Source organism: Trachypithecus francoisi, unplaced genomic scaffold (assembly GCF_009764315.1).
Source record: "Trachypithecus francoisi isolate TF-2019V2 unplaced genomic scaffold, Tfra_2.0 Lachesis_group2, whole genome shotgun sequence".
Taxonomy (NCBI): domain Eukaryota; kingdom Metazoa; phylum Chordata; class Mammalia; order Primates; family Cercopithecidae; genus Trachypithecus; species Trachypithecus francoisi.
The window spans coordinates 52,766,539-52,782,743 of NW_022681465.1; the positions used below are offsets into that span (position 1 = coordinate 52,766,539).

At 36.8% G+C, this 16,205-nt stretch overlaps 1 protein-coding gene across 3 annotated transcripts in view; it reads right to left on the reverse strand.

Annotated features, from left to right (window-relative positions):
- The window catches only part of VCAN (versican), a 112,520-nt gene that overhangs the window by 58,610 nt on the left and 37,705 nt on the right, over window positions 1-16,205 (reverse strand). For 2 of the 3 annotated variants that reach the window (XM_033179208.1, XM_033179207.1), the window contains exon 6: window positions 12,123-12,416. In XM_033179208.1, the coding sequence (XP_033035099.1) occupies window positions 12,123-12,416 (294 nt within the window). Of the gene's footprint in view, window positions 1-1,818; window positions 4,780-12,122; window positions 12,417-16,205 lie in introns of all 3 variants that reach the window. The other variant, XM_033179206.1, reaches the window with a different exon arrangement.

Sequence of the window (16,205 nt, forward strand, 5' to 3'; positions counted from 1 at the left end):
GACTATCCTAACTTTAACTGGCAGTTTCCCACTTAGAAGAGTTTTTAAATGCAGAACATTTTTACAGGATTTTATATTATTCAACTCAACTTATTATCTACACTAACAGGATAATATCAATTGAAAAATAATCTGCATATCCATTCCAGTATTTGTTTGAATTATGAAACTAAGTGTTAGTAGTCATTTACTTTTTGCTTCTGTTTACTTTTTTTTTTTTTCCTTTCATAGTTATATTCCTGTCTCTTTTCCAGCCTTACTAACGCAATCCTTATTCCGATGTCTTGGCAATTCAGTTTCTCTTTCCTACACCGGTTCCGAGAGATGGAAAAGGATGTAGAAAAGAGGAAATATGTTATGGTTTCCAAGAAACAATATCATTAGCAAGAAAATCATGATCAAATCCGAACCTTTTTAAACTATATTGGGAAGTGGAGATTAATTTTAACATTCTGTGGGTGTCTTCTCTTCTCTACTATTCACTGACAAGAAAGTTTTCATACAGAAAATTCTGGAGAGTAGAAACCTATAGAAGCCATGAAGTTTCCACCAACAGCACAACATGCAAACACACTTCACAATAACGCTACTTGTTTGTTTCCAATAGGTGCACTCCTGAGCACTCTAATGAGGATAGCATAAGTCTTCAGAAAAATGATACTTGAAAGGGAATATTCCAACAGTAAGAGAGAAACCCTGCTTAAAAAAAAAAAAAAAAAAAAAACTTCTATTCTGTCTTCTCAGAGCCAGGTCAAGAAAAACATGAATATTTATTCATTTAATTCTATACGAAAATGAGAATACAGCAAATTAACAAAAATCCATGATCTTAATTTCTAAATTAGAAAGAGACAAACCTGAATTGATTTATTGAACTGCATTTGCTATATATTCTCAACTCAGCTTATCAAATGTAAAAGATGGTGGGGTCTCACCTTTAGACAGCAATAAATCATATTTGATCATGACAACTGCAAGTATTAATCAATGTAAACAAACAGCTTTTAAGGGTTCTGTCAGAGAGCTAAAATACTTGAGTGGAATAGAAGGCATCACAAATATTCCTAGCGGTAAAATAATTAAATCATAAAATAAACAACGTTACAGCCTGGTTTTTAGGAAGCAAGGATAATGCATACATAGCCACCTTCTGAAATTACATTTAATACAATAAACTATAATACTCCCTACAACTAAGCTAGGTTGTATTTGCTCTAAATAGATAAAACCACAGTATAATACCCCAAAACAACAGCATAAGAATATGTTGCATTTACATTAAAATAACACTTACATTAGAGACCTATTACCCACCACACAAGTCATATAATAAACCTGTAAAATCCTGGAAAAGAAAAACCAAAGCAAATCTTTAAATATCTTTCTGTTAACCTTAGGGATATGCAAAACCATTTTAGCCATCCACGTTGTAAGTACTGAAGGTTAATAGTTAAAGACCAATGGAATGTTAACACAGTCTAGTGCTACACTTGAGTAGTAATGTATGAAAAGACACTGAAATTAAAACATTTTGTTCTGCATGTTCTGAAGTGATGTAACAGTGATGATTTGGTTATATTAGATGACAAAGCAGGGCTTCTTATGACTTTTAACATAAAATTGTATCTAACATTCTTCCATATTGCTTAACATATTCTTCCAATTCTTGTACAAATATATGAAGCTAAAACATTTATTTTTCACACTCCAGTTATCTTCTAATGGCAGCATTTGGTATGTTGATTTTTTTTCCCAAAAGTAACTTTCAAGATAAAATGTGGATTGCCTTCAATGGCAGTCTAGAAAGCAAAGACTTACCTGTCTTGTTTTCTCTGACCTCAATAATATAAACATTAATGTCAGGGTGGAATTTTGTCCTTGCTGGGGGCTGTGGTGTAGAAAATGCCTGAGGTCCAAAGGCCTCTTTGTCTTCCACAGTGGGTGGTCTTGTTGGCTGTGTAGCGGGAGGACTTGAAGTCGTGAAATACTCTCTATCAATATCGGTTTCTGTTTCTTTAGCTACAATATCTTCAAGGGTAGTGGGAGGAATATGAGATGTTGATTCTCCAATGATTACCATGTCACTGGTTGTTTCTTCACCAGGTTCCCTGTCGATGAGAGGTGGTTTCTTAGTAATCGCGGAAGTTGGCTTGAGTGCTGAAGTTGTGTGAAGTCTGTCTACTGAACTGAAGGCAGTGGTAATATCACTTGGAACTGTGACTTTGATTGTTGAAAATTCTATGAGTTCTGTAGCTCTGGGCTTTTCAAATAATCCTGAGCCTAAATCAATATCCTCTAGGGATATTTTCTCAGTAGTGGTTTCTTCCATAAGCTGGGTAACGTGGGTACTAAAAGGACTCAAAGATGACGTAAATCCTGTTGTACTACTACCTTCTGTTTCATATTTTTGTTCAGGACCTGGACTTAAAGATACTTTTGGCCCAATGCTTGGTGTTAGTGTTACCACTTCAACCGTTTTCACTTTGTGCTCAGTTATAGCACCTGGTGGATAAGACACACTGTGATCAATTTTTCCAACTGGAGTTGTTTCTAAAACTGGGACCCTCTCAGAACCTGTCAACAATTCATCTTCAGAGACTGTATATGCTGATCCATCACCCTCTTGTTCATCCAGTGGTGTTACTGCCTCCTTGGGAGTCCAAGCTGTAGAACTGAGAGCAGGAACTGGTTTCTCTGCAGTCTGTTCTTTCCAAGGGAATTCTTCCTGAGTTGTTCCCTCTGTGAGTTTTGTTGTTCTCATAGTTTCCGGAGAAATAGTCGCTTCAAGGTGAATCTGATCAATGACACGTATGTCTTGAGAGGGTTCGCCTAGAACTTCATCTTCTGATGGAACAGAAGGTACTAACACTCCCCAGTCTGTCTTGGGAATTACAGAAAGAGGAATGGTATGGGAAGAGTCTACATAAGTAGTAGGCTCTTGGGTGCTACTATAACTAACAAATGCTAATCCTTCCACCTCTGAAGTGTGTGCAAATTGGGGAACAGTAGATACTGACTTAGAGAGGTCCACATCTTCTACTTCACCCAAAGCACTTCCTTCTGTGGTTGCATAAACTCGGCCTTCAGTGCTTGTGATAGATGGAACTTTTTCTTCAGTTATAGAATCTCTCGAAGTTGACTTTTCTGCAATACCAATTGATGTAGTTGGCTGAAATCTAATTGTGAATTTTCCATGGACTGCTATGTCTTCATCAGTAATCTCCTCTAACTGCTTTTGAGTACTATCTGGAATAAGAGTAAATTCATCTGCTCCATCTTCAGTGAAACTTGGGATTTCTTTATCCTTTCCATTCATCCCCACAGTTGTGAGTAAGGCAGGGGGCAATTTTGAAGAGGCTGAAGGTTCTGTAGATTCTAAAGGCTTAGATGTTATATTATCTTCATCCCATGACCATTTTGATATGGTGGCTGCTTCAACACTTAAAGTACTATGGGTCAAATGTACTATTGTAGTATTTCCATCATATTTTATAGTACCTGGAGTTGCTGTAAATTCTTCCTCCATATCTCTTACTTCTGTTGGCTCTGCACCTAACTTTGTTGTCAATGTTGGGAAATCAAAAGACTTGGTCATTTCCACAGAAGACTCTGTAACATGAATTGGCTCTGAGGGAGATGTAGAGAGTTTCATCCCAGAGAAGTCTTCTTCTTCTGTTTTTCCCATAAATGGGCTTTTAGTGATCTCTTCTTGTATTTCATCTATATAAGTATCTGTTCTCATCTCTGGTATTAATGTTTCTGTTCTTTCTCTCCTATGTGTCATTTCTGTTTGTGGAGAAGGATAAATAACTGTGGAAATTCCTTCTACGAATATTTTATCACCAGAATAAGGAAACAATTCTATTTTTGTATGATGCTGTGATGGAAAAGGTGTGGTAGACAGATATTTACCAAAAAAATCTTCCATTATCCTACCATTAGTTTGTCTCTCTTCCCAGTCATCCATGGATGATCCATTATTGTCGGGCATAATTAAAGGTGAAACAGTTGTGGATGCTGAGACTGTCTCCAAGTCCTCTAACTGAGTGTCAGTGGTGTCTTCTGAAGTCTTTGACACTGTAATGGCTTCAGGTGTTTGGTCAAAGATCAAGGTGCTCTCATCAGATCCAGCTGTAAGTGTTCTGTCTTCATCATCCTCTTCTCCCAAGGTGAATCCATAGTGACCTATGGTTACCAATTCAGAAACAGTGCTTACCGTTTTCTTTTCAGTTTTGGATTCCAGGGTCATTCTTCCAGTTACCAATGGTGTTTCAGTTACAGGGAATTCCTTGGAAGGAATGTGCTTTAAAATTTCCATAGATGTTACCAAAGGACCCACTTCTATTTGTTCAATCTGTGTAACCGATTCTTGTGTTTGTGTATCTTCCACGACACCATCCCATGAATCAGTGGCATAATGAGAGACGACAGTTGTACTTTGGAGTACTTCGTCCTTAAATTCTGATATGTCTGGCTTTCCAAGAGGTCCTGAAGCAGAAGGTGAGTAGTCATCTATATCCCAAGGCTTCTTGCTACTGCCAGTAGGTGTGGGTAATTTGGTGGCTAAACTATCTGTGACAGCCTGAGGTTGGACTGTGGCTTTCTGTTCAAAATCGACAATATTTCCCACAGGAGGGAACTCTGTTGGAATGACAGGTAATTCATCAACTAAAGGGATGATTGGTGTAGTTCTATCAGAAACCATTTGTGGTTCTTTGGATAAACTGGGTGATGCAGTTTCTGCGAGGATACTCAAATCGATGGTTGTAGCCTCTTTAGCTAGAAAAATAATTTCAAAGAGTTGATTAGATAAGTCACTAATAAAAAGTTGTATGCCCAGTGTTTGTTAAGTGCTCCTGAGTATTTTGCAGGGAGTATTTTGGGGTGACCCAGAAATGTTCTGTGATGGAGAGGAGTCTTAAAACTATACTTGAATTGACCCAGGGACAGATAATTGAACACTTAATATCATAAATTGATCAGTTGTTTTACGTTATAAGGGTTATCACTGCTTTTACCTAAAAGTATGCATGACTGTTATCACTTAAGGAAAATTAATATTATATAGTTTTTTTGTTTTTTTTTTTTTTTTGAGACGGAGTCTCGCTCTGTCACCCAAGCTGGAGTGCACTGGCCAGATCTCAGCTCACTGCAAGCTCCGCCTCCTGGATTCACGCCATTCTCCTGCCTCAGCCTCCCGAGTAGCTGGGACTATAGGCGCCCGCCACCTCGCCCGGCTAGTTTTTTGTATTTTTTAATAGAGACGGGGTTTCACCGTGTTAGCCAGGATGGTCTCGATCTCCTGACCTTGTGATCCGCCCGCCTCGGCCTCCCAAAGTGCTGGGATTACAGGCTTGAGCCACCGCGCCCGGCCTATTATATAGTTTTAAGATAAGGAAAAGCTCCCAAAAATATAAATGCAGATTTTGGATACAGTAGATTGTTTATTTACCAGAAACTACAGTGTCAATTTGAAGCCTCACAGGAGAATTGAGTACTATTCTTCTGGAGGCTTCTGAACCCTGCCTCTAGCTTTCTCCACATACTCCCTTCTTTTCAAGTTGCTGCGCATTATCTCAGGGGAGAGGGTGTGTCTCAGATTGCAAAACAACAAAAAAGCCACATCAAATGTATCCAAGTTACATATAAAACATTACATTGTCCATAATGTGGAGACTTTCATAAAAACAGGATATTAAAACTTTTTAATACCACTCTTCACTTGATCCCAGGTGTTGGACATGTGTCTTCATCTTTCTTTCAACTTCATGGTGTAGATTTGCTTCTAATAAATTATAAAATGTGCCTGGCAGAGGCTATTGGCATTTATTGTAGTTCTACATTTTGTTCTATGTTCTACACACTCTGTTTGTATCTCCTAAGGATCTTGTTTCCAGGCTTACTTTAGCCTGAAACACAAATGTAGAACAGGAAGTAAAGTACCCACATAATGTATTTTAGGTCTGTAATTACAAATCACCGAGAACAACCCTGAGCATCAGTAAGAACAGGCTCAGGCAATATAAAGTAACATGTCATCATAAAATGCTGCATTATAATGTCTCCAGATTTACAGAGAATGGCCTGGCCTGTTTAAAGAAATTTAAATTGTATATAAAAGCAACAGTTTGTAAACAAGATTCTTTCTCAACACAGGGAAAAGGCAGCAGCCTAGTATATAATGATTGTTTTATTTTTTAATAAAAAAAATCAGTATTTTAAAAAATAAAAACCTATTAATAGTTGCCACTGAACTCGAAAGAACTGTTCTGAAGAAACCTGCAGTTATTGTTTTGCTATATCCTATAGGACTTAAAGCTAGTTTTGTGAGTAAATGCTTGTTTGCCCTGAAAAGAGGGGTAATAGCCATAGTATCTATAGTATCTTCTTTTTGACTCTTCATAATTCCAGAACAGGAGCCCTCAAAAAAACAAAACAGGCTACCTTTTAGCTCCATTTGCTCTGTAAAAACTTAATAATAAAAGGATATGATTTTATTGTAAATCAGACTAGGGCTGTAACAGGTTCCTTATTTTTTGTCTGGCACAAGCTGTTATTAGTTGTGGTCATTCCCCAGACCATTTTAAAGCTCAGCTTCATTGATTTTATCATGAACATTTGATGGTTATTTACATTATGAGACATTTAAATATTCTTTAAAGTCTGCCATTATTTATCTTTCTAATATTAAAACAAAACTAAACCAAAAAAGAATTGGAGTTTAAAAACATTAAATAACCTTTCCTTCCCCTTTTCAAAGAAAAGCTTTTTCCACATTCATTTCTTGGAAGAAGCGTTGTTCTATTTTGATTGACATGAACAACTTAAAAACCCAAAATGTAGATGACTATTTTAATTCAATTCTCTATCCTCTGAAATTCCATAACCATTACTTCATTTAACTGCCAAATTTCATGTTTGTCTTATAACTGCATTCTTTGGGGAAATAGTAAAAAGATACATACAGAAAAAGTTCCCATGGAAACATAATATAAATACTTAGCAAACAGCATATTAGAGAAAATTTAATCATACTATTATTAATAACAACAAAAAAAGCTAAATTTACTTTTTCCCTCTGAGTAGTTCCTTGGCTGATGAAATTAACTTAGAAACAGGTACAACTGCATAAGGGGCTATGAATCCAGGCTTCCTATGTTCCAATCCAAGCTCTCTGCTAGCAACTTTCTACAATGCTATGAAAATATGTTTATAGTGTTTTAAAAATTGACTCATATTTTTAAAACTAAATAACTGGATTTCATTGTCAATTATTACTATGGAGTCTGCTGTTGCATTCCTTCCTCTAGTCCTGCTGTGTAATAAAGTGGTAGCAATATGTCCTAGAGAATCTGTTCTAGAAAGCCAGTATTTATGTGACTTTGTTTTCAAAAACAAGGGTTTTCAATAATTTTAGAGCCCTAGTTAAAAAAAGAAAAGGTCTGCTTTTAATTAAGTTAATTAATTCTACTACTTGGAATGGAAAACCTCAGACTTCCTTTTCAGTTTGGGTGGTTTTTTCATCAACTTAACAGCTGATTTTGATCACAAGTCAGTGTATCTGAGGATCTGTGCCATTTGTTTCAGCCATTCCAGAAAAGGAAATAATTTTATAAAGCACAAATCTACAAAGACATATTTTAAGAATAAATACCACTGTATTCATGATGACTATTGTAAAGGTAAAAACAATTCCAGATTATTCTAACAGTGTCCTTCCAATAGGTGCATTCACATGGAGAAGTTTTGGTTCTGGAAAACTACCAGTATTCCTTCAACTTTATTATTGAGGAAGCCAACATAAATCAACACAATTCTTTTCCCACAAAAGTTCCTTTCCAACCTTTGCAGCTGTCTGCCCACAGATGTTTCACATCACTGTACTTATGGCATTTTTGTCCTATGGGCCATCTTCTCTGCTTCTGCTGTGAGACATGAGACAGATTTTCCTAATAAAACTTAAAACCCCTATTAGCACCATGATAGTCAATTTAACTCATTCCCATGCTATCTACATTATTGAGAAATGACTAATTTTAACTTGGTTCTTCTATATTAAATTTGTTATACACAACTAAATGTAAACATGGTTAGAAAACTGTAAAGATTGGAGCAGTGGAATTACAATTCAAACTATCTTTTTAAATTTATATGAGAGACGGAATGCTAACAAATTCAAATTCAATAAACAGGAAACATTTGTAATATACCAATTGGGGAAAGGTTAGTTTTGACACGTGGTCAGATTATGAACTAGGGCACACACAAAAAAGAAAATGAACTAACCACAGGTTAGAAGGACAGGCCAATTTTGACAGTGAATGAGTATATAGGATAGGATAGAAAGTGGTGGCAATTAATGTAGCCTTCTCTAGACCACCATTTTGATTTCCAAGCTTAATCATAAATAGAGGAATGTGAAAAACAATGATGAAACTTCAAAGCAAGAACCTATCAATGATTAGAAATTTGGAGATTGAAACTGTAAAACAAGAAAATTGTTTCAGTTGGAGAAGATGCTGAGTGAAAAATAAACAATTGTGATCAACAATAGAAAGGGCTGTTATTCAGATTTTGGTCTCCAACTCAAAAATGAAAACATGGGTTCAAATTCAAATGCAAAGTACTTAACTAGAAAAATTATCTGAGAGTGAAGGTCATGGAATATCAGAATGAGTTTTCTAGGAAACATGTTCCATCTCCCTCTCTGGAGATAATAACATTCTGTGAGAGATTATCATGAGTCTTGAATGGTTTTGATTCACTTAAGTTTGGGAATGTATGAAACGATCTTTCAAAGCCTTGTATAACTCTCCAACTTTCACAGAACTTACTAAATTCTGAAGTCAAAAAAATAAATATGCTAAATTGTTTAATCATTAGGAGAAGATATACAGGAAAACTTTATCTTACAAAGACATTACTTTGCCTACTTTTCAAATTTATTTGAAAAAAATAAAGCCTAATTTTGTATTTTCTATCTGTTGTTGTGAATGTTTTAGTCAGTGACTTTGTGAGGTAAAGGGAATTAAAGCAAAGTAAGATTTGGCATTGTTCATTCATCAAGTGACTTAAAAAACACTTTCTACATTTGGTGGAAGCAAACAAGAAAAATATGGTTATATTTCTAAATTCCTCTACATAACCAGCCAGCTGTATATCTCTGAAATCACTTTTGGAACTGTAGCTGAGGCCATGACTCTTACGAATTTTACCCTTTAGTCACTACTTGACTATGTGGGAAAGGTGGACATCAATTAAGTCGTTTCGAAAATATTTTTCAAATTATTTAAAAATATATACTAGGCCAGGAGCAGTGGCTCACTCCTGTGATCCCAGCATTTTGGGAGGCCGAAATGGGTGGATCATCTGCGGTCAGGAGTTCGAGACCAACTTGATCAACATGGTGAAACCCCATCTCTGCTAAAAACACAAAATTAGCCGGCCATGGTGCTACATGCCTGTAATCCCAACTACTTGGGAAGCTGAGGCAGGAGAATCACTTGAACCCCGGAGGTGGAGGTTGCAGTGAGCTGAGATCGCACCATTGCACTCCAGCCTAGGCAACAAGAGCAAAACTCCATCTCAAAAAAAAAAATGTGTGTGTGTGTATATATGTATACACACACACATATGTGTGTATATGTGTGTATATATACATATATACACATATGTGTGTATATGTGTGTATATATATACATATACACACATATGTGTGTATATGTGTATGTGTGTATATATACGTATATATACACACACATACACGTATATGTGTATGTGTGTGCATATATACATATATACACATATGTGTGTATGTGTGTGTATATATGTGTGTGTATATATATATACACACACACTAAAAAAAGTTTGAAAAATAAATTAGAAAATTGGGAAAACTATTGGCATTATGTGTGGTTTAAGAAAGGCTTCTAGGAAGGGCGTGATGGCTCAAGCCTGTAATCCTAGCACTTTGGGAGGCCGAAGTGGGCGGATCACGAGGTCAGGAGATCGAGACCATCCTGGCTAACACAGTGAAACCCTGTCTCTACTAAAAAAGACAAAAAAATTAGCCGGGTGTGGTGGTGGGCGCCTGTAGTCCCAGCTACTTGGGAGGCTGAGGCAGGAGAATGGCGTGAACCCGGGAGGCGGAGCCTGCATTCCAGCCTGGGCAACAGAGCCAGATTCTGTCTCAAAAAAAAAAAGAAAGGCTTCTATATGGCTAAACTCTTTTAACCTTCTATGTGCTGAATGAATTCTGAATATAATAACATCTTAAGTAGGAAATAAATAAGAATCTAGCCACATGCTTAGGTGGGAAAAAAAGCAAAATATGAATCCATTATATTTACAAGTTATATACATGAAATGAATTAGAGAGATAAAAATGAATATAAACTTTTAAACATTTTTTGAATTTTGTGCAGATTTTTAGTAGGTGGTTACTCTATTTAAACATAAGTACCTTGTTATTTCACGTGTATTTTTCAATTAAATAAATAATTTAAAACACATCAGGATACTATAGACAGGCTTTGATTTAAATTTTACCCACAGAGAGACGAAAAACGTTGTTTAAAAGTTTTCCAGTGCCAGTTTTATTAATAAAGCACAAGAAAATATCAAATAAGGAAGTCAGGCTGGATAATTCTACTCCTTCCCTAATTTAACCTCTCCAACACCTTCCCCACAGCATACCAATCTGATTTTGCACCTTAATTATGTCAGTCACGTAATGTAAAATTGATTTTAGAGCCTGAAGTACTTGAAAAATCATTGTTGTGACAATGTGGCTTAAAGGAATGTACATCTGTCTACTTTTAGAGATAAGGTTTATGTTATTGTTGTTTTCCTGAAAATGATTAAGGAAGAATTCTGTTGTTTCAGGGCCTGAGAACAAAAGCTAGCATTTCTACAGCCTTTATGGATTGACCAGCTTGTATCAAGGTAATACACAATACATGGCTTTAACAGTCAGAAAGTTGAGTCTAAGGGAGGAGATCCAAGCAGAGGCTTCTTAGCTAGGCGATAAAAGTGTGAAAACAAACCTTTGGGTTGCATGAACATCCATTCTACTGACCACTTAACAACATCACAGTCTGTGTCTTTTTGGTTGCTTAAAAATGCCTTTGTATTTCACTCTAGAAATCAATTATATAATAAGCTAGTACATTTTGTACTCATTTTAGTGACATATTGCTATAACAAGATACATTGGAAATTTAGTCAAAATTGTTTACAAATTTGTTTCAACATAACCTGACTTTGTCTTGGACATACCCAAGGTCACCAAAATTCTGGGAGATCTTTGTTTAGCTAGCACAGTACAGATGGTTCAGTAAATATTCCAATGAGATGCTAGATTACTTGCTCTAATTTGCATACTACAATTATGATACTTTATCATGTGACTATTGCTATCATTATTTGAGGACATCTGGAAAATTAAAATAATTATGAATGTTAAGAAACATTATTTAAAAAAAAAATGTTAATTAGTAAACCTAACTAAACATACTCTGTTATAGGCTGCAAAGAACACATACTGTACTTCAATATGATATTACAGAATGATTAGAAGGTATGAATTTCCATTACTTGAAATAAATGGAGATTTTTATTGATAGTATAGTTCGTTTTTAGTTATGACTTTTTGAGTATCCATGTCAGCTTCAAGTACTCACCTGTAGTTACTGAAATTTAAATTCTCTGCCATCTCAAAGAAAGAGAGTAATACCAAAGACAAAATAAACAATCTTAAGGATTTAACTCAGCTTCACTTGGCCTCAGGACTGTAGCACCAATAAGCAAATTGCAAAATTTAGGGACTGCAATTAATATAAAATACTCAGAAATATGCTCTGTGGCTCTGGACAGAACAGAGCACAGTTAAAGCTTAACCTGATATTTCCTCACCCCTCTAAAAATCCATTTGTCAAAATTCCTGTGGTTTTAACCATCTCACTGCTGTTCAGTTTGCTTGCTTTTGAAAATCACTGAACTGTTTCCATTCCGTGCACAAACTGCAAGACATGGAATCCATTCCAACGGCTAGTTGAACATCAATGCATGCTTCGAAGCATTTTTTTAAATCTGTAATTTTTTAAAAGGTATCAAACACTTACGTTTAAAGCAGTAGGCATCAAATCTGCTATCAGGGGGAGGGAAGCCTGTCTGGTTCTCAAAACGATACAGGGTTCTCACCCCAAGTAGACCACCTCCACACTGGGCCCTGGCCACAGTCACAGGGTGGCGCACGCTGGCATCCGACAGCCACCCGTAATCGCACTGGTCAAAGCCGTTCCTCCACGCCGCCTGGAGTTCCCCCACTGTTGCCAGCCTGGCGTCCTGGTTTTCACACTCTTTTGCAGCCTCCTCGAAGGTGAATTTACTAGGGGCAGTAAGGTGGAACACATCACCTGGAAAAAGAAGAGGGGAAAAAAAGCCCAAAGTTTTATTATTCATTCCTTTCCTGTTGGATAAATATAGTGGGGGAGCAATTGGAGGAGCATGTAATACTTTTTCATGGCAAGGTAGCAGCTTCTGATACTTTAAAGCAGAAAACATAATGGTGATTTAGCTTCGTTATAATTATGAATATATAATCATAAATAACACATACCAGAGAAGTTTTATTCTGTACGTGTGTGTGTGTGTACATTGGCCATAGAATCAGTCATTTGATAATAACATTTTATAATACATTCTTAAAAATAAAGAAATCCTTCTGAGTGATTCTTTAGATGACTATCCAGGAATTTTTGTTTGTTTGTTTTTTAAGGAGAAAGCCTGCTATGTGCTTCCTAACATTGCATGTTGGAGGGGAAACCCTGCATTGAACTGCCACCAGGGTTATTCCACTTTGTTTATCCTAAAATCAAATAGTAATTATCCGGCTTTCCTTCTCATTTATAACTACCAACAAAAAGAATTAACGCCATTAAATCAAATAAATAAATAAAAATAAGAAAACCTCCAGAAATGTGAAGATGTGAAGGGCTCAGAGCGGTACGGAATTCTACTTGCTGCCTTCCGGTACCAGGTACAGGGCTGCCATGATGGTCAGGAAGGTTGTGGCCTGCACAGGAGCACCGGGCCCAGTGTGTAGGGAGGGCCTAGGTCGCCTCCCTCTCAGCCAGCCAGAGAAACTCCAGCCTCTTTGGAGAAAGCCTTTGTTTCACTTGCTCTGTGCAGAGGGAGCACTTTTTGCTAATTCTTACAAAGACACCCCAAGTGCTAGCAGGGGCTTCAACTAGGTCAAGATACTTTTTTTTTTTTTTTTAGGAGAATCGTTTGAACCCGGGAGGCAGAGGCTGCAGTGAGCTGAGATCGCACCATTGCATGCAGCCTGGGCGACAAAGCGCGACTCCGTATCAAAAAAAAAAAAAAAAGAGAGAGAGAGAGAGAAAAGACTACCCTGCTCCGTCACCTGCTCGGGCCCCAGATGGAGTCTCACCTTGTCGCCCAGGTTGGAGTGCAGTGGCACGGTCTGGGCTCATTGCAACCTACACCTCCCGGGTTTAAGAGATTATCCTGCCTCAGCCTCCCAAGTGGCTGGGATTACAAGCGCCTGCCACCATGCCCATCTAATTTTTGTATTTTTAGTAGAGACGGGGTTTTGCCATGTTGGCCAGGCTGGTCTCGAACCCCTGAACTCCTGATTCACCCGCCTCGGCCTCCCAAAGTGGTGAGATTGGTTAAACAGATTTTTTAATTTGCTGATTGATTAACAAGAAAAGGCTAGACAGTTGCTTTTTTTTTATTATCAAGTCTAATTAACAGAGGGTATATTCATTATCATTTAACATGTTACAATGAAAGATTCTGGAAATTTTAGAGTTTGTTAAATTGGACTTTTACTTAGCTAACTAACATAACAATTTGCTGAAATAAATTCAACACAAATTAAATTATGTTCTTCACATGTGAGCAAAAGTAACCAAAGACAGAGGCAGAATTAGAGAATACCTAAGCCCATATTGCAGGCAGGAGGAGAAATGAAAACTGAAATAGAAAGTTAAAATGTTGATAGCCCACTATTATAGCTGAGAGTCCTATTTCCATCTCACTGAGGCTGACCTCTGATTCTGTGATATATTAGACAACTGGGATCCAAAGAGCTGTCATGATTTGGATCTTCATCTGACTAAATCCAGATGTAACAAGCAATTGTTTAAAATGAATAGTGCTATTACTTTCTCTGAGTGGGCGATAGCACTATAAAACAAGAAAAATTAGTCATGGGGAAAATGGCCAAAGCACACATATCAGCTTTTCTCACTATATATCTAAAACTGCTATTGAGGAAACTAGGCCAAATTTCAGTGAGAGCTATTTGAAGAAGGGAGAGAGAAATTACTTTCACCTGACTGAAAGACGTGGTAGAGGTGAACATAGCTTTTTATTCTTAATTATCTAGTCTGGCAAAGGACAATAATCTCAAATACAACAATACACTCAAAGAAAAATTTCCCCCTCCCTGCTCTCACAGTGTCTCCCTTCCAAATAAATTTTAAAAGCATAAGGGTCACAGTGCCAGTTACATAGTATGTATTCAATAAGATTTGTTAAAGGAATGGCACTTCAAGTTCTTATTAAGAAGCTAGGTCTCTTTTATCCCCCATCCTTCCTAACAGCACATTAAATAAAGCTAACTCTGCTACAAAGCTTTGGAGAGATGGCTGCTGCCTGAAACAGGCATTTTATCCCACCGTAGACTTGGCTCAAAGCAACATGGAGAAAGGCAGAGAAATTACATCACCCTGAACAGCCTCCTTCACCTCAGAATAACACTTGCCTGAGGCCTGAAAGGGCTGCAAGTGTAAAGAAGGCAGTGTGCCAATAGTTTTCCCTGAGAGGTAGAACCCTTGGACTTGTTATTACAGCCGGAATATTAGTTGTGTTGCCTTAGTTTCCTGCATTTCCTGAGATACTCCTACCTTGAGGCAAAACTACCATTCCTCTTAAGTAAGAAGTGTGATTGGCCAACCACAGCAGGGCAAATAAATATAATTAATTGAGTAAAACTCTGCTTCTCCAACTGCACTGTTAGTCTATCTATTGGGGAACATCAACTTCTCCAAGAAAGACCAGACCAACGGGCTAATGAGGAAAAAATGGCAGCATGATTTCATGGGTAGCTGGTTTCCTGGTTTTAAACAGCAAACATGTTTGTGGTATTAAAAGAAAGAAAGGCTTCAGTAGGTGCTGGCCTGTTACAAAGAGAATTCTCTTATTAGTAGTAAATCAGTTCTGACCTACTTACAGAACTTTTCGTGTAGAAACTCTTGTTAAATCTGACTTTATATCAGAATATCAATTATTTAATTCACTTGTTTGAAGTATATGATTTTCATTTATTTGTTTGATACCCATAGAATGATCATTTTACTACTCTGATTAAATTGTTATCCCCAATGCCATTTCTTTTTCCTTCTTTCTTTCTTTTCAAAAAAGATGGAGTCTTGCTAAGTTGTCCAGGCAGGAGTGCAGTGGCTCTTCCCAGGCATGATCATAGCACACTCTGTCCTCAACTTCCTAGCCTCTGGCAATCCTTCTTGCCTCAGATTCCTGAGTAGCTGGGACTACAGGTAGGCACCACTGTGCCCAACTTATCTTTTCAATTATGTGTAGAAATTTTTCAAACTTTCCAAATAAAATTTTTATAAAACATATTGCAAGAAACATTACCACTGGGATTTTTGTAATTCCGATGAAAAAAGGAGGATTTAACCAGAATCAATTGAGTTACTTTAAGGTGAGGATTAAAAGAATTAATCTGTTAAGATAATGTGTGGTCAGTTATTTTATTCAGCAAGAATTATTGTTTTATTACAGAATGAGAAAAGGAAAAAAATACTTAAATTATGTTCTAAAAAATAACTATCTAAGCTTTCCTAAATAATAATTGTTTAATGCAAACATTACCTTGCTCACCTCAAAAACCTAATGATACAGCGAAGCATTTACACTATAGAATTGAGTATGCCTTTAATCTCTTATAATTAACACCCAATCTATACCAAATGTGGTAAGTTAAATGTCCAAACTCTGTCCTTTCCATGTATCAACCCTCTATTATTAAGCAGGGACATCTGTACACAAATCTGTTTTATGGAATATTCTGGAAAACACTGCTCTAAAGACATGTATTTTAATCAAGAAGAGGAATCTCAATTAACTTACAACATACATAACTTGATACTAAG